At 38.4% G+C, this 13097-nt stretch overlaps 1 protein-coding gene across 6 annotated transcripts in view; it reads right to left on the bottom strand.

Annotated features, from left to right (window-relative positions):
- palm2akap2 (PALM2 and AKAP2 fusion) overlaps positions 1-13097 on the bottom strand; it is a 103474-nt gene that overhangs the window by 70550 nt on the left and 19827 nt on the right. For 2 of the 6 annotated variants that reach the window (XM_055209211.2, XM_055209210.2), the window contains one exon: positions 7794-7839. In XM_055209211.2, the coding sequence (XP_055065186.2) occupies positions 7794-7839 (46 nt within the window). Of the gene's footprint in view, positions 1-7793; positions 7840-7974; positions 8066-8173; positions 8193-13097 lie in introns of those variants that run through there. The other 4 variants (XM_073873987.1, XM_073873985.1, XM_073873983.1 and 1 more) reach the window with 4 other exon arrangements.

Raw genomic sequence — 13097 nt, 5'->3', positions numbered from 1 at the left:
TGTTGTTACTTAAATCAAACAAAATAAAATTTTGAACTATGACAGAGAATTCCCTTTGTGATAAACACAAGTTCAGGGATTATTCAATAAACCCTGCTTGTTTTATTCTATCATAACTTTGTATCCTGCCTGCTGTTCTCCTGCATCTTTGTATTTGACTTGTGGTTTAGAGTTTAACTCACAACAGATCTGACTGTCTTTGATTAAGGCCCAATTCCAATTCTATTTTATACCCCTTCCACCTTAAAACAGAGTGAAAATGGGAAGGGTTAAAAATATTCCCCTAAGAAATGGGACACCACTACTACACTGTCATATGACATCCTATGTCAAAGTAAATGCAATGTTTTTTGTCAAAGATGCCCTGGAAGCCCAAAAGCATTACTCTATACCTCTCTCTTAGAGATTCTCTTTGCGATTCAGATGCTCTCTCCCTCAGTCTATTAACGTTCCGGTTTCCAGCGGTCTATTCGCAATGGCTGTGATGGGCTGGCAAGCTAAAGCACCGGGAGTAAGACTGGGGGAACAGGGACGCATTCAGATCGGGGCAAACTGGAAGTGATCAAACCAGGGGAAACCAGGACCTGGTCAGACGGGGGAACGGGGACCGTTCATTCAGATGGAAATGGGACGCAAATGCGCTCTCTAGAGGTTACATTTATCTATGTTGCTGTACTATTGTGCAATTAGTAATGCGGGATATGTTAGCAAACTTTAGCAATTTTTTGCAAACATTTCTTTTAATTACATGACTGGAAATATGAACAAAAGATTGAGTGTAACATAAAAAAATTGTCATTAATTAACATTATAAATGTGAAAAAAAAGACTTAAATTATACTCGCATGAGCAGCCATGTTGGAAAATTTCTTACCGTTTTGTTTGAAGTGAGGTTCTGAAAAATCTTTGTTTGAAGGGCTATTTGGGGAAGGGGGTCGGGGAAAGTGTAGGGGTAAGGTGTAGAAATGGAATTGGGCCTAAAAGCCCTTTTCCTGATGAACAGAGACTAAGTGCAACAGCTAGTGAATTGGATCTAAACCATGGATCTGTATGATCTAACAGTTTTGGAATACTCAGAGTTGGATCTAACAAGAGTAATCCATATATAGGTATGTTGGATGTTACAGGGAAGACAGAGTGAACATTTATTAGTTGATGAATTTATCTACAGTATAATAATGTGCTGCATCCAAATTCACAATGTATTCATGTTATATTGCCACTGACATGGATTACGTGGATTCGATTTGAAAAAAGTATGGTTACGGATTGTATTGTACAACCTGACAAAAAAGACACAGAAGCACGTTGTGTCATGGCTTTTACCTAAAACAGCAAAAGGGGTAAAGCTCCAGCAACAGAGAGTCAATGAACCGTTGTAAAGTCAGTTTACATAATGAAATCAGCTAGCTCAGTGGTTCAAAACTTTTTGGCTTATGACCCCCCTTGTGTAGGGTGTATCCCTTCGCTGCCTCTGCAAAAAAATGTTTGACATAAACAATCTTAAACTTAGAATTTAAATTAAACTATTACATGACACAAAATATTGCTGTTAGTCAGTAGCCTTATTTTTCTTAAGTTTACACAACATTTATGATAAAACTGGGACCACCTAGCACCATCTTGCACCTCCCAGTTGGAGAACCACTGAGCTGGATGCTGATGCTTACATGCAAATGCAAACCACATGTCACTTAATGGAATATAGTGCATTTTCAAGACTGGCAGTTTTTCAAACTGGCAAAAATAATTCATTATTACCTACTCAAAAGTATGCACTTTTCTAAGGTACTACATACAATTTTAGTGTATACACGTATGCAAATTGGTATAATCACTTGGATTAGCCAATGAGTTGGAGCAGACAAACGGGACAAAACCTTAACTGAGGTCAAGAAGCAGACAACCGAAGAAACAGAATGTGACCGATGACCTGATCTGTTATGTGTCACTGTTGACTCCTACGACTGACGCCTCCAATGAAAGCAATGCTGGCATTTCTGATTTCACAAAGATAAACTATAACATCGATTGTCTTAAATGCCAACTTTGTTTAGTTTGATTTCAAACATTAAAGAAAATCACATACCATATTTTGTTAATATCTATATTGTTTCTCTTAGACTTATTACCACATTTGATTTCTATCAATGATCTTTAACCTTTTTTTAAATGTCAACAACATTGTGTTGTTATGTTTTCACCTAAAATACTTTATTAGAAACATCTGAAAGAACTAATTAACTGAGAACCGAGAAATATTGCATCCCAAGTTGTTAGCAACCTCTGACCAATAAAAAACTCGTCTGGCAGCTAATGATGTGAAAGTGTGTTACACTCTGTCTTCTGTATTCATTGTATGTCTTATCTGCCATTTCTTTAAAGTCTTTACTGATGGTGATGACTTTATCAAGAGACACAAGTGCTTGTCTCAGAGGACAGACCAAAATAGACTGGAAATAGTTTTCCCAGAGAGCACTTTGAGAAAGGAAGTCTTTGAGAAGACTTGTGGGTTTTGGTTGGGGGTTATGGTTTTTCCGTTTTCAATTGCATGATGAATACTATGCATATTATTTTTATATTATACAAATGCTAACCAAATTAAATGAACTAAACGCATGAGGTAACTGCTTATAAATGTATGCTTTAGGAAATTTAGTATTTGTATTTGAAGAATTTGTTAAATTCATACTATTTAACAGGAGGAACTTTATCAAAGAAACATCTTACTAGGGAACAACATATCAGGAGGGAGTTGATTCAGCTATGATTCAACATTCCTGTCCATTTGAACGCATTGCAATTCATTGTGAAAGTCTGCAGCATTATTTAAACAAACCATCATTTACATTTGTTTTTATATTGCAAAGTTAACCTGTTACCTAATTATATGGATGTCACAACTTCATAAGGGTGCCAATGATTCATATACAACCAGCTGTCAGGTTTATTAATGCAAAGCAGATACTGAAAATTATGTCTGTAGCGAAATGCTAATGGCTCCACATTGTAAACATATTTCCAGAGGAATCAGTACACTAATATGAGTGCATCATGTGCTCATGGGTTATTTTGGGTCTTTATGTTCCTCCGTGCAGCTACGCCCTCCTGTTGGAACGTCCAGTATGAATATCATTATGATCACATTGCAGGTCAGGTCAGAATCCACTACACATAAAAAAATGCTGGGTTATTTTCAACTCAACGTTGGGTTAAAAAGGGACGAGCCCAGCAGCTGGTTGAAACAACCCAGCATGTGTTAAATTATAACCCAGCGGACTGGGATTGTCCCTTTTTGACACAAGTTTAAAATAACCCACCATTTTTAGAGTTTACAGACAACTGCCTGCATTATTAATTTCTTGTTCTAATACTTTCCAGTTTAATGTGCAGATACAATGAGTAAACATGACTAAAAATAAGGAAAAGAAAGCATCTGTAATTGAATGCTTGCAAGAGTTGAACCCTGACATAATGAGTAAAGACATAATACTGTGGATGGCTTGTTACCATTGAAATCCCATCTCTCATAGCAATAGCCTTTATAACTTTGAACAAGGCACTTAACTTTAGGTTACTTCAAGGAACTGCACTTATAATTATTGCACTGTACTGCAAATCACGGGGGATAAATAATTCATATTGTTTTATTGAATATTTGACTGCAGTGCATCCTTCCTGTTTGAAACACTTAGATACAGAGATAAGGCATGGAATTAAGCCAAATTGGTGCAAACATGTCTGTCTCTGCTCTTATATTTGTGTAGTGGCTGTTAGCAGAAAGGCTTTGGGTTACAACACAATTAGTTTTTAATAATTTTGTTGGATATACAGCTGAGCCCCCGCTCCCATGAGCTACGGAAAATCAAAACCAACCTGAAGGTCGCCCCACCTTCAAGAAATATGCAAACCCAGAGCCAAATCATTACAAACAAAGCTAAATTTAACCCGCTAGTAATGGCTGCCTGTGCTATGTTAGCAGTGTAGGCTAAATGGGGCCTGTAGTCAAGGTTTAGTCATGAGCTGGACTAAACTGTTTTGTTTTACAAAAGCTTAGAGCGTGCACACAAGTCAAGTTGGAAGTTTTTCCGTCCAAGCTCAGCCCATAGAAAATCACTTTTAGCCAGGCTCAATTAGCAACCCTCTAACACATTTCTTATTTGAGCTTGGCCTGAACACAAAAGCCACAGAATTGGCCTGAACAGCTGTCCTGCGCCACAGCAGTCTGTGGTTTGGAGTTTGGACCTAAAGCAGTTAGCTAGCGCAAACCAGTAACACTCTAAGGGATTGGTTCACTTATTGTAGCGCGATGGGGGGAATTGTCTACAAAACTATCAAAAGCAATCTTTTTATGTTATTAGTATGATTATTAAACACGATGTGATATTCAAATGATACACCAGTCAGTGGGAGAGTTTGGTTTGTGGTTAGCTCTGTTGACTGAGGAGTCTACTATATTTACTGCTGGTGAAATCCAGTATATATTCTGAACTTCCAGTGAAATGGCATGATACAACATCAAGTACAGGGCTATCTGATGAAAATGTTGTAGACTATTTGAATGCAATAACCATTGAACTGCATCTCTCCAAAAAGCATTGGCTTTAGCTCATTTTAAAAGCATCGCTTGGCCAACTTTAAGCAGGCTTTGCTGGAGCAAATAAGAATCAAAGGAAGCCCATATAAGGCATGTGGTTGGATAACTCAGATTTGGGAGTGAGGGAAAAAAGAAACCCTAGATTGTAAATCCACAGGCAAACTCATGTGGTACTTGATTGCAAGTCTAAATTAAAAGCTTTCTAATGAGCGCAGCATATATAAAGCACTGACCAAGTGCTTTAAACACCAGACTACCTTGACTTTTATTACACCAGGCATTTCACTAAAAAATTGAAGGACAGTACAATAGTTTGCTTAAAATGTTATTATTATAAAAGTTATTAAAAATGCATGCATCATTAATTGTATTGCATATACTTGTGTGATGGTTTTGAATAAACCTTGAAGCCTATTGTAAGATAAACTGCAAAAGCTCATTGTAATTATGTTCCTCTGTCTACATTTTTGCACAGCCTAAAATACGTTACATATAGCTGCATCCTTCGGTTGGAATGTCCTCTACAGTCACTTGCTTTTTTCCCGTTTATGCAATTCATTCAAAGTTACAAAGCATTATAAACATTATTGCCATATAACCTTCAGTTCATGCTTGTGTGACTGGGTAAACGTCTGATGTCTTTACTGTCAGGATTGATCATGTTCAGCTAAGGTATATGTTAAGAACTTGTTGTTTACAGGAAACAGTGGTGGCTTACAAAAGGGACCGTAATGAATGATTAAAATACATTTGTATATTTTAGTCAGTGGACACCATAAGTCGCTAAGGCATGACACACATTCCCACGCATATGACTATAAGTACAAACTGCACATATTTACCTAACAAAAGCGAGCAGGTTTAAGTTTGTGTACACTGCAAAAAATGACTTTCTTACTTAATATTTTCGTCTTGTTTTCAGTAGAAATATCTAAAAATTCTGAAATCAAGATGTATTTTCTTGATGAGCAAATTACCTAAGAAAATAACTCTAGTTTTTAGACAAAACATATCAAATTTAAGTGAATTTGTGCTTAAAATGAGCAAAAAAAATCTGCCAATGGAATAATAAATTTTTCCTTGAATTTACTTAATACAAGACAAATTTAGCAAAAATTTTCTTATTCCATTGGCATATTTTTTGCTTGTTTTAAGCACAAATCTGCTTAAATTTGAATTTTCTTAGGTCATTTGCTCTTCAAGAAAATACATCTTGATTTAAGAATTTTTAGATATTTCTATTGAAAACAAGACAAAAATAAAGTAAGAAAGTAATTTTTTTTGCTGTGTATGTGTCTGCTTTAACTTTTGTAAAATCCCTCATCAAGTGGACAAAACCAAATGCCTCTAATGGACATTCCATCAAAAGTTGCAGTGATATGTACATGCAGCAATGTATTTTAGGTTATGCAAAAAAGTAGGCAGAATTACTTATTGTAAAAGTCCCTGTAGACTAAGTGTACATTACAAAAGGGATAAGAGCTGTAGACAATAGCAATATCATAGAGACTTGGTGGTGGGCACATCAGCTACCTAACAATGCCCTAAAAACTACCCAGAACACCTATAACAACCATATACAATAGCAACACCCTGGCAACCACCCACAGCACCCTATTATTGTGGGTGGGCTTTTGCATGAGCAACCAACACCAACAATTTCATCAGAAAGCAAAAATGTTCTGTAGATTTCAACATTTCAATCATGATGGGTTAAAGTAGACAGGCTTCAATTGTTTTTAGTTATAAGCTTTTATAGGACTCTCACACATGCTACCATACAACATTAATAGTGGTATGTGGGACTATAACAGCTTTCCACTGAGCTACAAACAGCACAATAAAGTTTCTCAAGCTCATTAATGTTACTCTCTTACCAGCAGATTACAAAAAGGGGAATCCACATGCTGTTATTCATGTAGGACTTGTAACTAATGAAATTCTTTGTGTGACTAACTGTTTAAGAATACATGGGAAGACGATCATTACTTAGTGTAACTTTATGCAAATGTAAAAGCCATATCTTGTGAATAGCAGAATGGTTTGAAACAAAAACAAGACCTAACATTTTATTGTACGATTGAAACAAATAGCCAACTTAATGCCAAGGCAGTGTGAACCAGCAGCAATGTTTTACATGTGTTCTCGTCCATTAGCATGAATGCATTAGCAGTTGTACGCATTTGAATGATGTCATAATAATCATACAAGAGTTATAGCTGTAGCCACTATGTGAATTTTTCTCAATATACACATCACTTTCTTGACATATGTTTTGGGCATTATGGTAACTATCAGATGGGGTGAAGGCACTGCACTATGGCTAAAAATGCAAAAAAAGAGCAATATAATTACTTTAATTTGAGCAACTGAAGACTAACCTCTGCTATCAAAGCCAAACCAAATCAGTAGACACTATTTAGATTACGTTTCCTCAGTTTGAGCGAAGCATCATTAGCGCAGGCCCTCTATCTTAACTTGTAACCTTTCATATGACAAAACACATTTATAATGCATTAGCAGATACACTTATAGCTGCAAAGAATTAATGTTTATTGTTTAAACTTGACATATATTAGATTGGTGGTTTTCTCATACTTAATAAAATTTAACTCTGGTTCATAATTTGGCAGTTTGCGAGATGGTGCATGCTATTAATCTTTTAGGCAATCATACTTATGCTTTTCACTTTCAAAAATATGCAATTTCATAGACATAAAAAATTGACTTGGCGTGTAGCCATAAAACACAGCACAGCAACAGTTTTTCATTTATGATGGTGGTTTTAACATGGAAAACCAAATGTAAAGATGTAGTTACTTATGAACTAAATAGGTTGATTGCACACTTGGACGTCCTTGCATGTTATTTTAGCAATGTATATTGATTGGAATCGCAAAGATGTTAGCAATGGGGCTAAACTAGTTTTCCATCTGTTGCTTACTGCTGGTCAATGCAGAGGTGTTGACCTGGAGCCAAATTTAGTCACATATTTTAAATTCTCGACCTTGGTTCATATGGTGAATCACCCATGTCATAAGTGTATGAGAAGTGTATGACAAAATCACAATAAAATCTACAAAGATTCTCAAACTAGTTCTCTATTCCTGAATCTCCTAGTGTAGGGGACCATAGCATATAAACAATGCAGTTTCGGATTGAATGTGTGAGTAAAGAAACATATCCAAGAACTTACCGCCAGGGCTTGTAGCCGTTCCTTATGAAGTTCAGCTTCAGCCATCCTGGAAAAACAAAGGCAGAACTCTCAGCAACGGTGAGATTGGTAATCCCAAGTAGTTTTGTATGTGTGGGGTGGTAGATGAGCAGATGTTGTAGTTGTCTAACACACACACACACACACACATATACATACACACCCACACACACACTCAGGCCTGGTCCTCTGAAGTAGACACAGTGTACTGAGGGGAAGATTTTCTCATTCACTGGCCATGTGTCTGCCAGACTCTTTCCCCGCTCTCTCTCTCTCTCTCTCTCTCTCTCTCTCTCTCTCTCTCTCTCTCTCTCTCTCTCTCTCTCTCTCTCTCTCTCTCTCTCTTCTCTCTCTCCTCCTACCTATCTGCCTCTCTGTCACAGCCGAGAGGAGGGCAGATAGATGACAGAATCTTAAACCCGCCTCCTGTGTTTAGCAGAGTGCTACAGACGACCACACATAGCAGCCAATAGGAAGGGAAGAACGGTGGTGTCACATCTAACTGTGAATGCAACTGTTTGTGTGTGTGTGTGTGTGTGTGTGTGTGTGTGTGTGTGTGTGTGTGTGTGTGTGTGTGTGTGTGTGTGTGTGTGTGTGTGTGTGTGTGTGTGTGTGTGTGTGTGTGTGTGTCTGCTGGGATGGAAAACAAAGGTGTGCCATACACTGGGGACATGAGCAACTGCAAGCTTAAAGGAAATCAGCTCCATCATGTTTGTTACTCAGAAGTTTCCATCTGCCAGCTGTTTTGTTGTTTTTTAATAACATCTAATAATTTAAAGGTATCATTCCACTCCAAAACAACAACATCTGACATAATTTATTCATCAAATTAGATGCACTCAAAAATGCTGGGTTTGTCAAAAAGGAATGAACACATTTGATTGTAATTTAGCGTGGTTGTTTTAACCCATTGTGGGCTGAAACATTTTCTGGGTTAATTTAATCCAAAGGCTGGGTTTGTCCCTTTTTGACCCAACGGTGGGTTGAAAACAACCCAGCATTTTAGTGCAGTGACCAGTGACTGTCAGATCTGATTTGTCAATGCGTACATTCAAAACTCATACTTTAAGATTTGTGCCAGGTTTACTAGTGCCGTTAAATACCATTGGTTCTTGTGTGTGGTTTGACCATTCTAGAGGTATACATGTAAGGTCTGAATTTGAAAATTTGATTTGAGGATTACAATGTGTCAATCAATAACTGATTGAATGTCTACTTGCATGACTACTTTTATAGTACTTTTAAGTTTTGTTTCCTTTTGTGTGGAAAAAGAAAGTCATACTGCTTTGTAATGACATAATTATACATAAATTGTGCCATCTAATTATAAAGTTTTGTTTTGGAATTAGATTTTTTTTTTTCAATTTGATCAGGGTGTGATCTTTATATTTAAAGAACTTCATACTGTATGTATCTGATGATGAACATAGTTTACCTTTGTTATATGTGAAGAACATTAACATGCTCTTATTAACAGTCTAGAACATGACATCTCTGCATTATGATGTAATGTGATATTTACACAAAATGTTTATTCGTACTGCATTACCATATTCGTATCAAGGGATTTTAGAGACTGGCTCTTCAGAACATGATTCAAACGAAAACATGAACATAAAAAAATTGCAAAAAGTTGCTGACTGGAAATATGTCCTCACGCTCTGTGAATATAGCTCTCTTTTTTGGAATGCAGCTTTGAGAGGCTGTACTAACTTCCTGAGTTCAAATTTATTCCTCCAGCAAAGCCAAAGGGAGCAGTGGGGAATGGGGGTACGACTGCCTTTTCCAATCCAACCTCTCATTCAACTCTTTTGGAAGGATACAAAAAGTCCTTATATGGAGAAAAGGTTGATCTAATAGACTCTGTAACGTTTGCGAGAGGGAAGCTCATGGGAACTGTAAGAAATGCAGTGAATGAGATTGTAACTAAATGTTATGACTGGCCAGTGTGTGTACAGTACTGCCTGCTGTATCTATGACAAAACAGCTGGTCTATCTTACTGTAAGTAAAGAGATCAACACAAACAACTCTGAAACACTGAGGGCCCTATTTTAACGATCTGAAACGCAAGTGTGACGCGCAAAGCGCAAGTGACTTTGTGGGCGGATCCTGGGCGCTGTTGCTATTTTCCCGGCGGGAGAAATAACGCTTGCGCCAGGCGCAAATCAATAAGGGGTTGTTCTGAAGTAGGTTCATTATTCATAGGTGTGGTTTGGGCGTAACGTCAAATAAACCAATCAGAATGTTATCCAACATTCCCTTTAAACGCAAGGGCGCAAGTTCCATGGCGGGTTGCTATTATTATGACGGATTTACCAGGCGCACGCCAGGAGCGGTTCACAGCCGAGGAGACCGACGTTCTTGTAAGAGCAGTCAAAGACAGAGAAGCTGTTTTGTATGGGAATAGGAGAAACCCGCCCAAATCAGCGTAGGTTAAACAGGCGTGAGAGGAAATAGCCATCAGCTGGCATCCCCATCGTTGCGCCAAGCGCTACAATGATGTCAGAAGATGGGGGAATCCCAAGCTTGCCAGCATAAATGGGGCACACAGTGTAACGGGAGGTGGATCTGCCTCTACACATGACCTGACGCCAGTAGAGGACATCGCTGCGTCCACCCTCTGGGGGTTTGGGGGCTTTGAAATCAGACCCAAGAAACGCAAGCAAGGTCCAACCCCAAAGTACACTTACAAATCAAGTTCATATACATTAAGGTTTCTTATGGAAACATTTTAATTATTATTCACATAAAATAAACGTAATACAGCCACACAACAAACTTATGAAAATATTTTAATCGTTATTTGCATGAGAATTTTTTATGCAGCCACACAATAAATAAAAACTATCACCACAATGCTCACCACTATGATTTCCCTTATATCATGTGTTAATATTTTTTATTGTAACAATTTATGATTTGCAAAAATAACTGTTGCATCTGTGTAGATTAGATAAGCAAAGTGTGTGCGCGTTGTGCACGCTATACATTATGGTCAAGCATGTGCCCTTAAAATAGCATAATGAACCACGCGCAACGCGCCACTAACTTTAGACTAGTTTTTTTGGTCAGTGGCGCAATTGTTTTTTGAAACTCCAAAATAGCATCAGGGATGGTTTGCGCCGGAACACGCCTCCTTTTTTGCGCTGAACCGCCCAGGGAGCGCAAGTTCATTCCCTAGTTTGCCGACGTGCGTCTGTGGAGGGAAAAACACGCTGTGCGCCGGTGCAAAATACGAATGATACATGCGTCACTGCCAAAGTCAATTGCGCTGGGTGCAAGATAGGGAGGGCCCTGAAAGTCATCGATTTAGATTGGGGGTAATGCTATTTCATGCATTCTGACTAATTCAGAGAGTTGTAATCCTCATGCTAAACAAAAGCAAAGTGTCAAAAAAGCTGTTGAGCATGAGTATTTCTGGGCCAAACTCATCTCTTTCCTACAAGTTTCTAGAAGTTGTATTCAAACATGGGTACTCGTTAAGTATCATTGACCCCATATTCCTTTTATGGGCACTTCCCTTGGTAAAGCATGTCAATCAGAGTTGGAGCGAATGAGGATGCTCATTAGCATTGTTTCTTTGGGTATAAGTCCCAGGCATCATTTCACCTGAGAGCTTTGTTTTATATCAAGAATCAACAATGGCATGAAAGAAGAAGTGTGTTTTTGGATAACACGGTCTCACACCCATGGCGTCAATATTTGACGACACTTGACCATGCGTCAATATGTTGACGCGGAGGGTATACCTTTCGCGTCATTTTTTGACGAACTGGGGACTTCAATACTATTAGGTACGCGAAATTAAACAGTTGTCGCCTGGCATTGGGGTTAGGGTTAGGTTTGGGTAGGGATGTCATTATGTAAATCTAACCCTAAACCGACGCGAAAATGGTAGAAAATGATAAGAAAATAGGAAAGAGAATGCAACGGACTTAATAGTATTGAAGTCCCCAGTTTGTCAAAAAATGACGCGAAAGGTATACCCTCCGCGTCAACATATTGACGCATGGTCAAGTGTCGTCAAATATTGACGCCATGGGGTGAGACTGGGTTGTTTTGGATGTATGGAGAAGAGGAAGCCTTGATCAGCTTTCCAAGTAAGCCAGCCTTTGTCACGGTCCTGTCGGACATCCGTGCTAGATTAGGTCTGAGTGCATCTGACAGGACCGTGGCAGTATCATGTTCGGTGTGGGGACATGTGGGATCACATTCTGTGTGTGTGGCTTCCACATGTTCCCGGTGTCTTGTTGCTGTCGTGATCTTGCCAGACCTTAGTATAGATTCAGGTCTATGTTCTGTGGGCAAGGTCAGGGCAGCAGTGTGTGTACGTGGGAACACGTGTGTTCACATCATATCTGTGTGACACGTGTTCCCGGTGTTTTGTGGCTGTCATGGTCTTGCCTGACCTTGGTTATTATCCAGAGGGCAGGACCAGGGCAGCATTGTTTTATGTGGGAATACGTGTGTTTTCACATCATGTATGTGTAACACGTATTCCCAGTGTCTTGTCACTTTTACCCTACTCCCTTATGTAATCATGTCTTAAGTGATTAATTATGTTCACCTGTTCCCCATTGATGTGCTGTCTATTTAATGCCCTTGTGTTCTCTGTGTGGTGTGCGTGCGTTGTTTGTTGTAGATACTGTGTTTATGTTCACCAGTTACAATCCGAGTTTTCTCGTGTTCTGTTTATTTTGTGTTCCAGCACAGTGTTTTGTTCAATTCTGTTTTTACCCCCTCGTGGGTGTTTTCTGTTCTGTAAATAAATCATAGTTATATTTTCATACATCTTTTGCATTTGGGTTCTTCTATTATTTTTCCACAATCCGGTATTAACCGATCGTGACAGCCTTATGGAAACAATGCAGTGAAGTTTTGTGTGTGTGGATGCTTAATGCTGGATTTCGTTGAAATGGGGAAGTCCCAACTGGGTCATAAGTCGCATGCGCATGTCACTATCCAGAGATAGTGGGATAATGTTTTGTGTGTGTTGCTTGCATGTTACTCGCTCCTTCTTCTTGACGGCTCCAGGATCTTTTCTGGAAACATTCGCTAAAGCTGATCTGTCTTTTATAAATCTGATAAACCTAAAGACTTTTATAAGATATAAAAGATGTAACACTACTCTATATGTACTCAAGATTAACATGAGATAGAAACAGTGTTTGTTATGTGAGCTTTAATATACTCTAGTAACATAAACTGAGGGAATGTAATGTCATTTGTTGGGTAATATGAGGCAATCTGTTCATTTTGTATTGCCGATTGAGCAAATGTATTTA

Source organism: Misgurnus anguillicaudatus, chromosome 12, assembly GCF_027580225.2.
Source record: "Misgurnus anguillicaudatus chromosome 12, ASM2758022v2, whole genome shotgun sequence".
Taxonomy (NCBI): Eukaryota; Metazoa; Chordata; class Actinopteri; order Cypriniformes; family Cobitidae; genus Misgurnus; species Misgurnus anguillicaudatus.
The sequence above is the reverse complement of the archived record's forward strand: the minus strand, read 5'-3'. Positions and strand labels throughout refer to the sequence as shown.